Below are 18,738 nucleotides of genomic sequence, written 5' to 3' on the forward strand. Positions count from 1 at the left end.
CATAATACATACATACATACATACATACATACCGTATATACTCGAGTATAGGCCGACCCGAATATAAGCCGAGGCACCTAATTTTACCACAAAAAACTGGAAAAGTTATTGACTCGAGTATAAGCCTAGGGTGGGAAATGCAGCAGCTACCGGTAAATTTCAAAAATAAAAATAGATACCAATAATGTTTTTGAATATTTATTTCAAAGAAAAACAGTAAACTAGCGGTGTATTCAATGAAATACTTCACTCACCTCATGATGCTGATGTCCCGCTGTGATGATGATGTCCAGCCTCCTATGACACACGGCACAGTGATTCCTATCATTGGATCACTGTACCAGAGGAGGTGGGACATCGCTATGTGGCTGCTTGCCATAACAAGGAGGAGGTGGGACATTGTTGCAGAGCGGCAGGAGGGGGAGGAAGGGGAATCGTAAGACAGCCCTGCATTACATTAGAACGTGAGGAGGGGGGATGGTGCAGTGCGCGCTGCGCGGCAAACTGACACAGAGGGAGGGGAAACTCACAGGGGCACTGGGCCATTCACGAGTGTCACCCAGCGGCATGGCCCCGCCCCTTTTTCTCCTCCATTTCGGGCAAATTTTTCACTGACTCGAGTATAAGCCGGGGCGGCTTTTTTCAGCCCAAAAAGTGGGCTGAAAAACTAGGCTTATACTCGAGTATATACAGTACATACATACATACATACATCTTTTTCTTAAATAAGAGAAAGGAAAATAGTGTTTCTTGACTTGAATCACTCAATCTGAAATCAAGTGCTAACTGAAAAAACTATTTGAAAATGATCTAGCAAGTCAAAACATTTCCTTGAAACTTGAATTCCTCACATCAGAATGAAATTGTGATTTTGCTTTTAGTATCCATTGTCGTTTTTAAAAAAAATATTGATTCAACAAGGTGATGTAGACTGGCAAATTAAATATTAAATATTTTAAAAATGATTTTTAAAAAAAAAAACTTGTTAAAACAGAAAAACAATAAAATCTTTAATTAAAGATACAGATTTCAAATTATTGTTCCCATTTATTTTAAAGACTGGGAGTTTTTAGATAGTGTATGTATGAACATGTATTTAAATGAATACTATATATTTATTTAGATGTACACACATACACACACACACACACATACCAGAGAGAGCTTCTTAATCTTTAACAATAAGCATCTCTTCTTAACCTTTAATTAACTTGAGAGACCGCCTTCTGCAGATTACCTCCTACAGACCCATTCAATCCCACAGATTAGGCCTCCTCCGTATTCCATCTGCCAGCCAATGTTGGCTGGCAACTACTCGGAGGAGGGCCTTCTCTGTGGCTGCCCTGGCCCTTTGGAACGAGCTCCCCGTGGAGATTCAGACCCTCTCCACCCTTCGGGCCTTCCGGATGGCCGTGAAGACCTGGCTGTCCCAGCAAGCCTGGGGTTGAGTCCCCCCCACTACTCGAATTTGCTGTGTCTGTTGTGCTTTTAAATTGTTCGTATTGTCTGATTGTCTTTGTGTTACTTTTTGTAATTTCCCCTCCCTTGGCTTTTCTTCAGCCGCCCTGAGTCCCTTCGGGGAATAGGGCGGCCTACAAATTGAATAAACTCCAAACTCCAATTATGGTTATCTCTTTATTCCTGAAGCTTGATTAGGGAACTAAAAATCTTTATGCTTGAGGAAGCGAGGAAAATAAAAACCTTTCAACACAAAGGCCTTATGTGCCAAAGACACAATACCATTATTTTTCCCAAAGTTAGAACATCACAAACAGGAATCAAAGCTTTTAAAAATTGTTCATACAGGTATTCAGTTGATTCCTATGTATCCATTCCATCTTAATGAATTCCCTTTGTCTATATCTATAAGAATCATGCAATTATACCTTCCATATGTTTATTTAAATAAACAGAGATCCAAGAAAGGATTTGGAGAGCCAATCATCCTATTGCAATTATGAATTACTTTAGAGAAGAACAATAAACTCTCCAATCATGAAACGGAATCAAAGGCAGCTTTTTAGGAAAGTTTGAGTTGAGTGTATAATATATATAGGCTTGTAATTTCTTGTCTTTTAGAACACCTAAGGCTTTAATACTATGTGTCAGCAAAAATAATATGCAAGGAATTTTGCCTCTGGCATCAGTTATATAAACAAAGCAATATGATGTAAAACCATACTTAGCCACAAAACAAATTTCCCATATAGAGGTTTTGGCTACTATGTTAAGATTGCATATAGCTCAGATCTAAATTTGTAAAACTTCATAATCTACAAAAAGAATGTACCTAGCAACATCTTATCTTGGGACTATTCATTCAAAATGAAAGTGTATAATTAAAATAATTCTGAAAGATATCTTATATCTGCTTGAATCTCATGTTTTTCTCCTCCTTTTTGCATGCTGGTAATGTTTCATTGATCATCTATTCCTTAAACCATTGTTGCTGAAATAAGGAATAATAGCATAATGTTTTTAATATTTACTATTTAAAAACCAGTTTTTTAAAAAAAATCAACAAATATGCTCTAGCTCTTAAAGTATATTTTTCCAAGATTATGTGTTAATCACATCATGAAAGAAATAGAATTACGAACAGAAAGTTCTATATCAGAGATGGTATTCAGCAGGTTCTGACCAGTTCTGGAGAACCAGTAGAGGAAATTTTGAGTAGTTCGGAGAACCTTTAGATACCACCTCTGACTGGCCCCACCCCACCTATTCTCTGCCTCCTGAGTCCCAGCTGATCAGGAGGAAATGGGGATTTTGCAAAACCTTCCCCTTCCATGCCCACCAAGCCACGCCCACAGAACCAGTAGTAAAAATGTTTGAATCCCACCACTGCTCTGTATGCATCACTAGCTAGCTCACATACCTTTATCACATGATGCTTTTCATGCAGGATAGGTATCTTAAACATTTGACACCAATAGGTCGTGTCCTGTTCTGGTATAGCCACCTGTCTTAATAAAATGGAAAGAAAAATCTAATATAATATGAAGTGTGTTTTTCCCAAGACAATTCAGCATACAGTTCTGTCCCTCTTACACTGATACTTAACCCAAGTAACTTACGTTTTGGTTTGCCAAGTCAAAATATGGCAGGGAGGGCGGGATTACAGCATTCTTCTCGGGATTCAATAAACGAAGACTCTTCGTTCCCCGATTAGAACCATGGTAGTTTTGACCTCCATATTTAAAGTCTCTCTCATGATAGGCCCATATTACTCGTACTGTGCTTTCCTGGAAAAAAGGAAAGCTGCTGCTGAGTTATGTAAAAACAAAACTAATCCTATGATCACAGCCTACCTGAATATATTTTCCATCTTGCAAAGATTTGGGGAGCATATGGCCCTCCAGATGTTGCCAAATTAGAATTGCTTGTAGTTGCTATCAGCATGACCAAAGTTGAAGAACACTGGTTCAGAAGTTCAGAAACCTCTGATGGGTCACATGTTTCAAATACTCCTGATCACACTTCTATATTAATATATGTTGTAAATGTATATTATTTCAACTCTGAGTAGGATTATTAATTCCCTTTTTTAATTTTACATTTTGCTTTTGTATTTTTACTGTAAATATTTTGATACAAAAGTAATTTGTCCTTAGGTAACCTTACATTTGCTTTACTATAGCATACTCTACACAGACTAGTATGGCTGTCAGGCTGTTATCTAGAATAGACTTCAAAGGCCCTATAACTTTTATTCTTAACTTGCCACATCATCTATATATTCAAATTCTGTCCCAGAAAATTCATCAGCCCTCAGCCCAATTCCCTTGTCCAGTTGTTTCCAACTCTAGTGGGCTGTATTCATCTCCATTTCTTAGCCAAAGAAGCCAGGGTTTCCTGAGGAAACTTCCATGGTCATGTGGCAAGCATAACGATACGCCAAGGCACATGGAATGTTGTTACCTTCCGACCAAAGTGGTACCTATTTATCTATTCACATTTGCATGATTTTGAACTACTAGGTGGGCAGGAACTGAAGCAAAAACAGGAGCTCATCTCATAGTGCAGAACTCAAGTCTCAAACCTGGGTTATCAGGTTTTCAGCTGGCAAACTCAGTGTCTTTAATCACTAAGCCATTGTGCCCACACAATAGAATAAACCCTCACTGAATTACAGATCAGAAGAGACACTTACATTGTACCTTCCCTAATCAGAACATACAGCAAAACAGACTGTTTATTATGGCATAATCAGCATAATGATTAGATTGAAAACAAGAAGCTAATATTAAGCTCTCTCTCTTCTTCATTCTTTTGTCTAATTTAGATTCATCATTAGGTTTAGCATTACCCTTTACCTACCGTTAGGCTCTTGTCATTTGGGTCACAAGTGTGAAGCTGCCGACTGAAAGCTAGTATTGTGTGAGTATTATTTTCCATAGCATACTCCAGATGGTAATCCTGCTGAGAATCTTTTTTCAGTATTCTGTCTGCATTTGTGAAGCAATCCTGTTCAAGATAGAAATCAAAACATTATCCTGCTGCTCTTCTTTTTAAATGTTCTGAACTCCACAACATTTTCAATTTTGTGGGAAAGAATGTGTTGTTAATTTTCCAAATAAATACTTTATACTAATCAATGAGTGAAAATTTAATTATTTTTAATCTAGACTTTTGAATATAATTAACATTGCATAAAGTCCACATTCAGTAAGTATTGTATAATAAAAGACCCTTATCTAAAGAGGTATCTATTTTGCAAGCATAAGGGTATTAGTGGACTTACATATATTTGAAAAAAAAATGATCCACAAGAACAAATTGTAAAAATAGCGTATCTCTGCATTATACACTTTCAACATGACTTCATAGTGATTTTCTCTGGCTACTATATAATATATGCACTATTTTTGTGTGTGTGCTTTTTTACTGTTGTTCCCTATTGGGTGGTGAGTAAAATAAAGAAATATGATATTTCTACTGTAACTGTAAATCCATTTTATTAGTTCCCAGGCACTTATTTATAAGGGGATAAGCATACCACTTATTGTGATCCTAATATATACTCTCTAGAGAGGAAACATTAAAATGGAACATGATATTGTATACCGCCTCATTTTGTCAAACTATGGAAATGTTTTACAGAGTCTCCCTGCTGTTTCAAGGACAGATTATCCTAGTCCTCATTGTAGCAAAAAATGATATTATGAATAAGCTGCGTTAATAATGTACTATCATTAACCTCTTCACCTCTGAATTCTGTGTTATAAGGTGCAGCTGCTTTTTTGACCATCCAGGTCACCACAATTTCAGCAACTCTTGTGATTGCCATTCCAAAAACACATTCCATTGAGATTAGGATGATAATATTGCTTAATGTTCTTTCTAAGAGTTTTCAAAGAACTTTATGCAATTGTTTCTAGTTTGCATAGTGACTACACAGAGATATAAAATTTGCAGATGTTTTAAGGAGGTGGCAAAGCTACCATTTAAAGAAGTGTTTTGTTTTTAATGGAAATTTGCATAAAATTAAATAAATATCTATGTCTTATTTTTAGATTTAAATAAAAGGAAACGGCTGTGAATGTCTCCACTCCCAAAGGTTTTAGGCTAAGTGGAAGACAAGAAAAGATAGGCAAGATCAATCCCCAAAATCAAAAAAATGGAAATCTATGGGCAAAATGAAATTTCTAGCAGCCTTTTGTGGTAAGGAATTTAGTTTAGCAATTGTATTTCAAGTTTGTTTTTATAAATAATAATGTGACATACTAACTGTACTAATCAGAAATAATATGATACTACTGATTGGTAGAAGTTCAGAGATGCAACTATTTATCTTGTTTGAAATTTAGTCACTTCCCTGATAAGCAACCAATTTATGTTAGATTATCTATTTTAACCTACCTGTAATTAGGCAAAATTAAACTCAATTTACATATTATCTTGAATGGAATATTTATTGTCACCACCATTTTGGTGCTCAATAACATGGTTCCATGACATGGCAATCTGGGTCACTGCATTCCAGATATTTTGAACAATTCTCATTCATTGCAGTCCTTATTTTATAGGCTGGAAGATAAAACATCTGGAAGACATTGGGCTGTCTATTTTGCAAGTCAGTTATCTCTATTATGGTAAAGTTAACATGTTGTGTAGCAGTTATTGAAATCAACCTATATACACACATTCACATACAATCACAGCCTACTATAGGCAATTCTAGGCTGCTGGATAGAATGAATGAATCAGATATGTTTCATTCAATAGACGTCATTTAGAAATTTCAGTAATATACAGTAAGATGATTTTACAGATCATAAAAATTGTGGTGTATAATTTCTTATAGATGAAGGCATTGAGGCTGAATTGCTTCTCATATGCTGTGACCCTGAACTTGTTCTCTTAAAAAGGATTTGCAGTTGATATGGTTTCTGATTACTGCTATACAAAACGGCAGGGAGTAATTTCTTAAGGATGTTGCAAAAAGATGCAAATAAGTTTTATTTTATCCCTAAAAAAATGAGAGCACAGCTGCAGAAGAAACCTTGAGGAAAAAAAATGACAGCTGTCTTCATAGGCCTGAACAGGTGTTTTATACAGAACAGAAATCCTCTATATCCATGCAACCTACTGCAGATTTTGCCTTCTTTTAACAATGAAATCAGTAATTAGAAAATACTGTTTAGGGGTCTTAGCATAAAAGCTTACCAAGTTTATCTGAAACCTTGATTAAATCAATTGTATGCTGCATACAAGCTTTTATGCTAGCAACATTTCAATTATTGGACTGGTACAGTGGCTACTATGTTGGATACGGAAGTAAGGAATCTTTATGAATGTAAAGAAAACTATGTAGCATCATACCATCCACCATCTCTGTAAATCAGCATTCTTTTTTGTAATGGTGAAGCAGATCCTATTACTGTAAGCTCAAAACAGGCTGTAAACTGAACTGCTTTTTTCTTCTGTTTTCCAGCAATTGATGAGTAACTCTGGCATGTTATTTTTAGCTTCCACAACTTGTAGACCATAGTGCATTTCCATGAATATAAATGAATGTATATGGAGATTCCCAATCATCCAGAACATGGTTTACACAAAAGTGCTTTTCAAAAGGCAACTGGACTTTCTTGATTTTTTGCTTGGAAACATTTCATTTCTCATCCAAGAAGCTTCTTCAGTTCAGTTCTTCTGACCTGAAGAAGCTTCTTGGATGAGAAGTGAAACATTTTTGTGAATATATATCCATTTTAACTTTATTCAAATTTAAACCTCACTGTATAATCTGGCAATAAATTCCATATTTAATGCACTTAAAGAAATGTAACATAATTTCTTTTTATTTACTGGGAATCTTCCATTCAGTTTCATGTTTTTACATGCCAGTATTTTAAATCAGATAGAAAATTTGGGTATACTAACTTTCTCCACATTATGCAAAATTGTATGTATCTTCCTATTTAAAAAAAAAATAAAGTACTAAACGTTTTTGAGAATGTAGGATTTATAACAGAGCTAAATGTACATTAAATGGCTACTGGGATTTTACACATTCAAATAATCTATCAAAAACATAAATAATATACAGGTGAAACTCAAAAAAATAGAATATTGTGCAAAAGTTCATTTATTTCAGTAATGCAACTTAAAAGGTGAAACTAATATATGAGATAGACTCATTACATGCAAGACAAGCTCAAACCATGATCTGTCATAATTGTGATGATTATGGCTTACAGCTCATGAAAACCCCAAATCCACAATCTCAGAAAATTAGAATATTACATGCAATCAATAAAACAAGGATTGTACATTGAACAATATCGGACCTCTGAAAAGTATAAGCATGCATATGTACTCAGTACTTGGTTTGGGCAATTTTTACAGCAATTACTGCCTCAATGAGGCATGGCATGAAAGCTATCAGCCTGTGGCACTGCTGGGGTGTTATGGAAGATCAGGATGCTTCAATAGCGGCCTTCAGCTCTTCTGCATTGTTCGGTCTCATGTCTCTCATCTTTCTCTTGCCAATGCTCCATAGATTCTCTATGGGGTTCAGTTCAGGCGAGTTTGCTGGCTAATCAAGCACAGTAATCCCACGGTCATTGAACCAGGTTTTGGTGCTTTTGGCAGTGTGGGCAGCGCCAAGTCCTGCTGGAAAATGAAGTCAGCATCCTCATAAAGCTCGTCTGCAGAAGGAAGCATGAAGTGCTCCAAAATCTCCTGGTAGATGGCTATGTTGACCCTGGACGTAATGAAGCACAGTGGAGCAACACCAGCAGATGACATGGATCCCCAAATCAACACAGACTGTGGAAACTTCACACTGGACTTCAAGCATCTTGCAGTGTGTGCCTCTCCATTCTTTCTCCATACTCTGGGTCCTTGGTTTCCAAATGAGATGTAAAAGTTGCTCTCATCAGAAAAGAGGACTTTGGACCACTGAGCAACAGACCAGGTCTGTTTTTCTTTAGCCCAGGTAAGATGCTTCTGATGTTGTTTGTTGTTTAGAAGCGGCTTGACAAGATGACATTTGAAGCCCATGTCCAGGATCCGTCTGTGTGTGGTGGCTCCAAAATCAGTCCACTCCTTGTGAAAGTCCCCAACACTTTTGAATGGCCTTTTCCTGACAATCCTCTCCAGGCTGCGGTCATCCCTGCTGCTTGTGCACCTTTTTCTTCCACCCTTTTCCCTTCCACATAACTTTCGATTAATGTACTTTGATACAGCACTTTGGGAACATCCAACTTCTTTTGCAATTACCTTTTGAGGCTTTCCCTCCTTATGGAAGGTGTCAATGATGGTTTTCTGCACAACTGTCAGGTCAGCAGTCTTTCCCATGGTTGTGATTCCTACTGAACCAGACTGAGAGACCATTTAAAGGCTCAGGAACCCTTTGCAGGTGTTATGGCTTAATTAGCTGATTAGAGTGGGACATTTTGAGCTTAGAATATTGTACCTTTTCACAATATTCTAATTTTCTGAGATTGTGGATTTGGGGTTTTCATGAGCTGTAAGCCATAATCATCACAATTATGACAAATCACGGCTTGAACTATCTTGCTTTGCATGTAATGAGTCTATCTCATATATTAGTTTCACCTTTTAAGTTGCATTACTCAAATAAATGAACTTTTGCATGATATTCTAATTTTTCAAGTTTCACCTGTGTGTCAAATATAAATGGAATGTACGTCATTATGATAAAATCTGCATACTGATTCTTAATACTGAGTCATCAAACAACAGACACTGCTCATTGAGGAAAAATTCAAATTGTGGGTTGGAGACTGAATGAAAAATTAATCCCATCAAAAATCTATTTGTTGTAGTAAAAATTCTTTAGGCATGATCCAGAGCCTCAGGTGGTGGTAGTAGCAATGGAAAACTGAAATGAACCTAGCAGTATGTCGTCTATTCCATGAGAATAGAAACCTAGTCAAGTAGAAGTATTTGTTTATTTTATTCATTTCTACATCACCCATCTTACCTAAGCAACTCTGGGCAGTTTACAACAATGTACAATATATTTGTTTCAGTTATTACAATGCATTCTACATACAGCTGCTTCTGAAACAGTAGTCAAAAATTCCCGTTTGCCCAAAATGCAGCAATTTTTGTGCTAACTATACATTCCATACAGAGGTGGTATTCAGCAGGTTCTGACCAGTTCTGGAGAACTGGTAGCAGAAATTTTGAGTAGTTCGGAGACCCGGTAAATAACACCTCTGACTGGCCCCGCCCCCATCTATTCTCTGCCTCCGGAGTCCCAGCTGATAGAGAGGGAATGGAGATTTTGCAGTAAACTTCCCCTGCCATGCCCACCAAACCATGCCAAACTTACCAAGCCATGCTCACAGAACCGGCAGTAAAAAAAATTGAATTCCACTATTGATTTCACCTGAGGAAAATAAGTTACCTCAATTGCAGATACAATCCAAAAGTCAAGATGTCATATTCATGTGGTTTTCTTGGTAAAGTACAAAGTACCTTATTATTGTTCTTTTCCTGGACTAACCCTTTACTCTACAGCCTTGATCTTTCTGGATGGCCCTTCATACCAATCATGTCAACTTAGTTTTTCATGATCAACCAAGAAAACTCTCTCTATATATCTCTATGTAAAGTACCAGAAGTGATCCTCAACCAAAAAGCAATTTTACATTACTTGCACTAAATAGTCTTTTGGGTGATGGCATTTAAAGCACTGAAACATCTACGACCAGGATATTTGAAAGACTGATTCTTATTTATGAATTGGTCCTTGTTTGTTCAACTTCTGAATCAACTTATTTAAAGCAGGCATTTTGGTATTAGCACTTAAATGTGAAATTTGTTTAGTGAAAAGCAGTTTTCATGTCTTCCTTAACTGTCGGGAAGTTGGTTAAGAGTTTCCTTTCTGGCATATGTTCAATCTATAATCTCTCTAATTAAGAGGTTTTTAAAATATATTTTTTTTGTTTTTCAAATATTTTTGTCCTACTTGTGTTATTCACAATAAAACTGCTAGAAATATGTGGAGAATAAATGGTGATATTCAGAGTTTTATTTTACATTTTCTCTAATAATCTTCAATTCAGAATTTGCCATTTAATTTCACATTAGATTGATTTTTTTCCTGAGCAATCCAAATTATTTTCTCTCATTAGTTACTAAGAAACTACACTTCTAGCAAGTATTTTCCAAAGTTGGCATCATTTGCTGACTTTTAATGTCATCATTTTGAAAGATTCTTTGTTTCACTGTGCAGTTTTAAAACATCCATAATTATTTTATTTCAATGTTATGTGGATTTTGTTTTAATGAGCCAAGATTGTTATTGATTCATGAATAATTAATTATCCTGAATAGAACTATATGAATGAAAATAGAAAGATTTAAGCCCACGATATTTATTTGATTATTTTATTAAAATATTTTGGTAGAAAAAAAAGGCTGGCCTCTAATAATAGATTAGCAGATAATTTTTAAGATTATCAATGTCTATAATTGAAATGAGTTACATAATACTGACACTTTCTTACACAACAAAGGTTAATTTAATGGACCTAAAGAAAGAAAATGTGGCCATTAAATCTGAGTTTAGATCACTGTTGCTGTTTTTTTAAGTTTTATTTAGCATCATTTTACATAAATGATGTAAATTAATGCAAATAATATGAATTAAATCAATTGCCTGGCCAGAGTTTGGAAAGTGGTTGGGCCATAACCTCTTAGACATGATGAGACAAAATAAAAAATGAAAAGTGTTTTTCTATTTTTAGCATAACAATAGGCATCAAACTGACTTTTTCTGCCAGCTAATTATGCAAATAGAATTCAGCTAAGGTACGCAAATAGAGATTTACTCTTTGCTTGTTTCTGTATTCAAAGGAATGTAGTGAATTGCCTTGTGGACTAATTGCTCTACTGCTATGAAATTAACTTTCTGCTCTGCAACATTATTGCTTCTGTTAACATGACAGCCAAACTTAAAATGTAGCCACAACTAAATTCCCAAAAGAGTTAATCAAGAGCTTTGACTAAACTTAACTGGCAGCCTTTCACAACTACTACAACTGTGAAATTCAGACCCGCTTCTCCCCCTGGATATCTACACCACGTAGATAGAATTGTGTCTTCTTTTCATTCCAGATATCCCCACCAAGTAGATTGAATTGGGTCTTCTTCTCCCTATGGAAATCTGCACAGATTATATGGATGATTCATTGTATCATTCTCCTCTTTTGTGATTTTGCATCACCATGGAACATACAGTAGCATTCTTCAGCAGTGTTCCTTAACTTGATCTTTGGTTACTAGATGTTTTGCTTCTTCTCTGGTTCTGAATCCACTCAAGTTAGCTCATTTCCTCTCCCTCCATGAGAAACTCAATGCATTACCTGCCTTTGTCCCAGCTCTCAGTCTCTTCCATAAATGCAGTTTGTATGTTTTGGAGAGCATACAAAGTAGATGTAGATATAGATACAGATTAACAGCATTGGAAGGGACCTTGTAAATCATCTAGACCAGTGGTCCCCAACCCCCGGTCCGCGGACCGGTGCCGGGCCGTGGAGTACCTGGCACCGGGCCGCGGAAGCCGGGTGTTAGCTGTCCCAGGCGGCCGCGCTGCGGGGAAACGGAAGCCCCGAGAACAAAACAGGCGTCAACGCAGAGAACGGGAGCCTCGCAGAAACAGCCCTTCGGGCGCTTCCTCTGCAGCCGGAAGCTTCAGCGGCCAAGGCGGCTCCGCTTGAAGAGGCTCTTCGAAGCTTTTTCCGGCGCCGAGAGGAGGGCTAACCCGCCCTCCCTAGCCAGGGCTCCGGCTTCGCCACATGCGATGCTCGGCGCATCCCCCGCTGCTGCATGGCCTGCGAACCCCGGCAGCTCCGCTTTCCGGCTGCAGCGAAAGCGACAAGGCACCTGCCGAGCGGCCCCAGCCCAGTTGGCAGCGGGCATACGGTCCCAGCCCAGCCAGCCTCATCGCAGCGAGGGGCTCTTAGGGAAGCCGCCTTGCTCGCCCCCCGACCGGCTAATTTGCAGGGCGAGGCTTCCCCGGATGCAGTCCCGGTGACTTCCCTTCGGCTCGTCGGAGCTGCCCCGCGGCCAAGAAGTAGCCGGGAGGGCGGCCGCGGCTCCCCTGGGTGAGGCCTGACTGTGTCTCAGGAGGCGCCCATGCGAGCATGGCTCAGCCAGCAGCCGGGCGGGCCTCCGGAAGCACTGGCGTTCCTCTTCAGTGGGATCGCCGAGAGGCCGAGGGCAGAGCCACTCCCTTCCTCCCCATGGAGCCCACCTGGGGAGGGGGCGAGGAGGGAACCGCCGCCCGTCCCGGCAGGTGGGGGTGGCGGTTCACCGGGGAGATGATCCGGAGGTAAGCACGGCTGACGACCACGCCCGCCCACCCACCTCCTTGTGGGCCACTTTGGCCTCGGCGTGCCGGAACTTGGACACCCTGAACAGGCTCATGCACCTTTCCCCGCACCTCTGAAGGACGCCGACCAATGACCGCCCTCTGGGCTAGTGCCCAGAACCGCTTCGCGGGAGCCCTGTGGGCGGAGGTGGTGGGCAGGCAGGGGCGCAGGGTCGCGAACAACATCCCCCCACCCCTGCGCGCGCTCAGCGGGCCACGGTAAAATTATCAAAGGCTGACTGGTCCGCGGCGATAAAAAGGTTGGGGACCACTGATCTAGACCAACCAAGCAGGAGACCCTACACTATTTCTGACAGATGACATCCAGATTCTTCTTCAAAGCTTCCAGTGATGAAGCTCCCACAACCTCTGAAGACAAGGTCATTAGTTGATTGTTCTCATTGTCAGAAAAATTCTCCTTATTTCCAGGTTGAATCTCTCCTTGTTCAGTTTCCATCCATTATTCTTTGTCTGGCCTTCAGGTGCTTTGGAAAATAGCTTGACTGCCTCCTTGCTGTTACAGCCCACCTCTCAATATTGGAATCCTGCTATCATGTCACCCCTGGTCCTTCTCTTCAGTAGACTAACCATGTCCAGTTACTCCAGCCATTCATCATATGTTTTAACCTCTAGTCCCCTAATCATCTTGGTTCCCCTTCTCTGCACTCTTTTACATTTTCCATTCTGTTGTAGATCTTGGTTATTTCTGGGGTGAGATCTGAATACAAGTTTTGCCATTACGTCCAAAATCCATTACATGGATGTCTGGAGAACCACAATTTTACTATTACAATATTACAAATATGAAATTCTACGTAATTCTAATATACAGTAGATAGGGGTAAGGGGCTGATGCAGTGTATTGAATTGAATTGACAAGAGGAAGAATTGTGTGATTAAGGAATCTCATCATGTTTAGAAACATACAAGGATACATTTAAATTAAGCAGAAGACAGAGTCTATCTGCCTTTGGGGCCAAAATGCCCAAGATATCTCACAGGTTAAGAATGATCTGTGCATGCATGGTATTTCATCTGTTCTTCAAACATCATGTGCAGGGAAGCATAACAAATGATGACTTCTTCTAGAAAGACCCTTGCACTAGCAGGAAAAAAAAACAGTAGCTAAGCAGTGTTTACATGCCTTAGCTGGTGCTTGGTTGTAGATATTGCATGCCTTTGGGGAACACGCTGAATTTTTAAGAATCTTTTTTTAACCTCACGCTAACATGCCAGAAAAGATTCCTAAAGATACAGTGAGTTTCCCAAAGGCGTGCAGTATCTGCAACCAAGCACCAGGTGATATTTAAAATGTGTGCCACTGTGACATTTCTCCTTGTTGTATCTTTCTGTTTCTTTGCTAAAAACTTCTTTGTCAAGAGTATGTTTAAAAAACAGTAAAGAGTTCCATTCACAGCTTTTCACTATTTAAAATCTGATTACTCCTTAATAACATATCAAAATGATTTCCATGTGTATACTATATTTGATAAGCAGATGTTCTTTATTTGGGGTACCAGCAAACTAGTGAGTGTGATGAGTACAGCATTTTTCATATACCAGTGAAGAGCTATTCACAAAATAATCCTTATTTTTATGTTAGAGTTCAACAAAAGGCCCTTACAATGCAACCTTCTTAAATAAATCACACAAAACCCGCATTCATAAAGAAGGATTACTCTCTGAAAAATGGGAGCTACAGTTAGGGATGCACAATTCCAGACCAGAAGAAAGAGGATTTGACAATGAAAGAGAAGGTTAAGAATTGAGCTGCAGAATGGAAACTCAAGGAGTGTGCAAGTAAGTCCTAAAGGCTTTTTAATAGTAAAAAAAAAAAAAAAAAAGATGCAAAGTTTAGAGCTGCCTTGAACATTCTTGTGGCAAGTAGTCTGAAAAAAATTACTTTGGCAATATTGCATGCATAATATAACTACAAGCCTGAACAGATTAAGCAATTTCTCTGAGGCAGCACCCATATTTATCCAGCCAGCATCTTTCCATCCCTGCACTGTTGGAGGTTGGATTCCCCATACTTTAACATATTCACAATAACCTCATCAGTCTGCATCACATAATGACCTTAACACGTGCTCCTGATTGGCCTTAAAACAGTACATCGTTCTATAAATTTTCACAGTATTTTCCTATTTGCTCAGCTCTGTATTTTCCTTTGTTACACAGTTCACAAATCTATGAATCACACATTTGACAGGCTCCTGCTATTTAAACATGGATCTTACACTTCCCAAGTAGTGCTAGGTTCCTATTCAGTAGTCCAGAATGCTTATAATTAATACACCATCCTCTGCTCACTCCGTCTCAGCCGTAACTTTGTAGAATATGTCAGCCCTTTAGAAAGATCCTTTTTGTGTTTCAGTCTTTACAACGTAATTGCACCTTTCACCCTGATTGATCTATTTGCAGGAGGCAACAAGCGGAAGAATCCTTTAAGTTGTACTCTATCCTAGCAAATTTTAAGGCAGCAACCTCAGGTAGGATATAGTGACAACAGGAAAAGGCCCCCCAAAAGTATTATTTATATTTTTATCAGAACTTTTGCTCATACCTGGGAAATAGATTCCTTTTAAAAGAACATTCTGGCTTGTTTATGTAATTGGTATGTATCTATTTGTGTTTCTATGTGTGAATCAACTAGATTCTTCTTGTGTAGCAACTCATTATCTGGTCATAAATGACCAAAAATTACAGACACATATACACATTTATGTATTTATTTATTTATATACCACCTTTATTATTTTATCGACAATTCAGGGCAGGAACATAATTAATATTCCTTGCTCTTCATGTTCTCCCTATAAAACCCTGTGAGGTGAATTGGGCTGACAGAGAATGACTGGCTCAAAGTCACCCGGCTGGCTTTCATGTCTAAGGTGGGACCAGAACTCATGGTCTCCAGGTTTCTAGTCATATTTCTGTACTAACTGGCTGCAATGAAAGGAAAAGTCTCTTCATACAGTATCACCATGAACATTGGAAAGAAAACATTTTCTTCTATTAGTAAATGGAAGCTGTTTTTTAATTTAAAAAGGTAACTTGCATCTCAGAAATATAAATTGGCCATCTCAGTGATATAAATATTTTATTTCAGAATTGATATGACCTGCAATTACCTTGAGCCAGAGGTCTGCCTTTTTTTAATTCTACTGAAACAAGGAAAACACATGACATTATAAATAGCAATTACAACTAGTTGCTTGACTTAAGGATAGAAATAAATATATAACTAATGAGAAAATGTGATTAAATATTTAAATAAAAAGACACTATATTTAGTGTCTTTAAATAAAATATATTTTAATATATTTAAAATATATTTTAATAAATATTTAAATAAAAAGACACTATAATCAATGCCTATTCTGAAAACATCTAGAAGCTTATTGTGAGCACTCAGTGCAGAACTGAATCACTGAAGTAGATGGACTGAAGAACCAAAATTCACTGCTGCATTGTATCAGTATCTGACTTTAAGATGATATTTCTAAGGACACAGCATATATTTTCTTTAAAAGTTAATTTTCACAAGTCTAGAATTTAGTTTCTATGCCATAGGTCTTTTAAAATGCTGTAGCTTTGGAAGAAGCTTGTACCTCCTGGTTTATTATTTGTTCAGTATTTTTAAGAATCATTAATATCACTGAAAATGTAGATAAATTTGCAGATGCTAAATAGAAAAAAATGATGTATTACTGCCAACTAATATACATCCTAATGCTGTTAGTCTAAGTTAGAGTTGTCATTATAGAGCTAAGCAGACAAAATGCTTTTCCAGGTAGTTATATTTGCTCAGTGTATGTTAGGAATTATTGTGAGAATCTCACTTTTTAGAAGAACCATATATCCAATCAATCAGCTCTTCCCACTTAAAACTATGAACAAAAATATATATTTAATTACTGTATGGAGAAAAATATCAATTAAAATACATAGCCATCCAACTGTCTTTAAGGTGGGATTACCTTAGTGTTAGTATGGTTCTCTCATTTTGATAGAACCTAGCTGCTAACTGAGCTATAACCACAGATCATTGAACTAAATATGAATTGGTCTGAAGTTGTATCTATATTTGCTACATTTCTGCCTAGAGCCATTTAAATAAATACTTAGAGATTACATGGTACTTTATATTATGACCTCAAAACAGAGGTTGGACTAGATGATATTTGTAGTTGATTCCAACTCCACAGCTACATGATTCCAAGATATTAAATTATGCATTAACTCAGTCCACATATGTGTTTACCATATAATGTAAACATTTATAAGTTTGAATGCTAATTAATTATTAAATGAGAAAGGCAGACATTATTCAATTAATTTGCTCTCACCCTGGGGCCACTACCAAAGACCTGGCAAACAAGAATATCTCAAATTGCACAAACATCTGGATAAACAAAGACAAATATTATTAACAGTACCTATATTCATCTGTTACTTCTGAGAACCTTGCACATGAAGACAATATATATATCAGCTAAATGCTGAAGTGTGTAATTCAAGATACTAAGATAAGGCTGAAATTCATCTTTACTGACTGAAAACACAAAAGGGACACAATTGTTGCCAGTGAAATGGACAGGAAACCTTCCCTTGTAATTGTGGCTTTGCTAGGTGGCATGCTGGCCACTTTGCAATTAAACTTAGCCAACTCTGAAAGGCACCCAAGGATAAAAGGAAATGATAAAAGAAGCCAGTTGTTATTGTTAAAAATGGCTTTCACGTAGGATTTCAAGATCTTGCCTGCAGAGAGAGGAGGAGGGGGGAGAGGGAGAGGGAGTGAGAGAGAGAAGAGGAGGAGGGGAGGGAAGGAAGGAAGGAGAGAGAGAAGGAAAGAAGGACAGAAGGAGGAAGAGAGGGAGGAGAGAGAGAGAGTCATCATAATAGTCAAATGTAGTAGTTGTGTTGTCTTTTTATTGACCATGCAAGAAACTTATTAGATTTATATACATGTGTGCATTTAAATGTCTCCACTGGAAATCTGCTTGACACTAAACGAATAAACATACTGAGGGAGGATGCTGGAGCAGCCCACAAACTCGAACGTCGGAACTGAAGGCTGTCCCACCACCTCCGTTGTTAGCTGCTCCGAGTCCAATAATTCAAGTATTAAGCTTTACGAGAGAACTTCAGGTGGAAACAGGAGTTATCTCTGAATATACTCAAAATGCTAGCAGGGTAATAACAAGCCAAGACCGAACGACTGATTCTTCCTTCCCGGCTTATGCTCACCTGGAGAAGAGGAGGTTGACCTCCAACGGCCCCTGTCTTCCCCCCCCCCCCACCCCCATCCTCGCTGCTCACCTGCAAATAGGGCTTGCCACGGTCGAGGCCGCCCACCACCATATCCGCCGAAGTCATAGCTCCTGTGGAGGAGAAGCCGAAGCCCACGTAGCCCCTAGTGCGCACCTCCAGGCGGAAGGCGATGGTGTCGCCCTGGTGAGCCCACGAGAGCCGGTAGCGGGACGAGCCGTCCAACACGGCGCTATGCGGGTAGTGGCGCCCACCGGGTACGGGCGGCATAGCCCAAAAGAAGAACAGTAGCAGCAGCGGCAGCCGACAGCAGCGCATCTTACCCTCCGCGCGCGCTCCAGGACGCAGAGTCGGACTTGGCGCCAGCGCGCCTTTTACTGAGGGCCCGGGCTGCGCTTCGGCTTGAAGCTGCCGCTCTTGCCCGTCGCCGCCTCTTCACGCCTCCCCAGTCGCTGAGCCTCCTCATTGGCGGGAGTCTCTCCTGGCCTCGAGGGCTGAGCTAGGGAGCGGGTGGCGCAGCTGGAGGTGGAAACCTAGACGTGAAGCGGACGGGATGGCGAGCGGGAGCCGAAGGACTCAGAAGCTACCTTCTGAGAGCGGGAAAAAGCGGGCAG

At 39.0% G+C, this 18,738-nt stretch overlaps 1 protein-coding gene across 1 annotated transcript in view; it reads right to left on the reverse strand.

Moving 5' to 3' along the window:
- MOXD1 (monooxygenase DBH like 1) overlaps positions 1–18,442 on the reverse strand; it is a 38,875-nt gene extending 20,433 nt beyond the window's left edge. Inside the window, exons 1-4 of the mRNA XM_032216477.1 lie at positions 18,176–18,442; positions 4,321–4,467; positions 3,078–3,245; positions 2,879–2,962 (exon numbers count right to left, since the gene is read on the reverse strand). Coding sequence (XP_032072368.1) covers positions 2,879–2,962; positions 3,078–3,245; positions 4,321–4,467; positions 18,176–18,442 — 666 coding nt within the window. The remainder of the gene's footprint in view (positions 1–2,878; positions 2,963–3,077; positions 3,246–4,320; positions 4,468–18,175) is intronic.
- Between the last annotated feature and the right edge of the window lie 296 nt (positions 18,443–18,738).

The sequence above is a fragment of the Thamnophis elegans genome, chromosome 4 (assembly GCF_009769535.1).
Source record: "Thamnophis elegans isolate rThaEle1 chromosome 4, rThaEle1.pri, whole genome shotgun sequence".
NCBI lineage: Eukaryota > Metazoa > Chordata > Lepidosauria > Squamata > Colubridae > Thamnophis > Thamnophis elegans.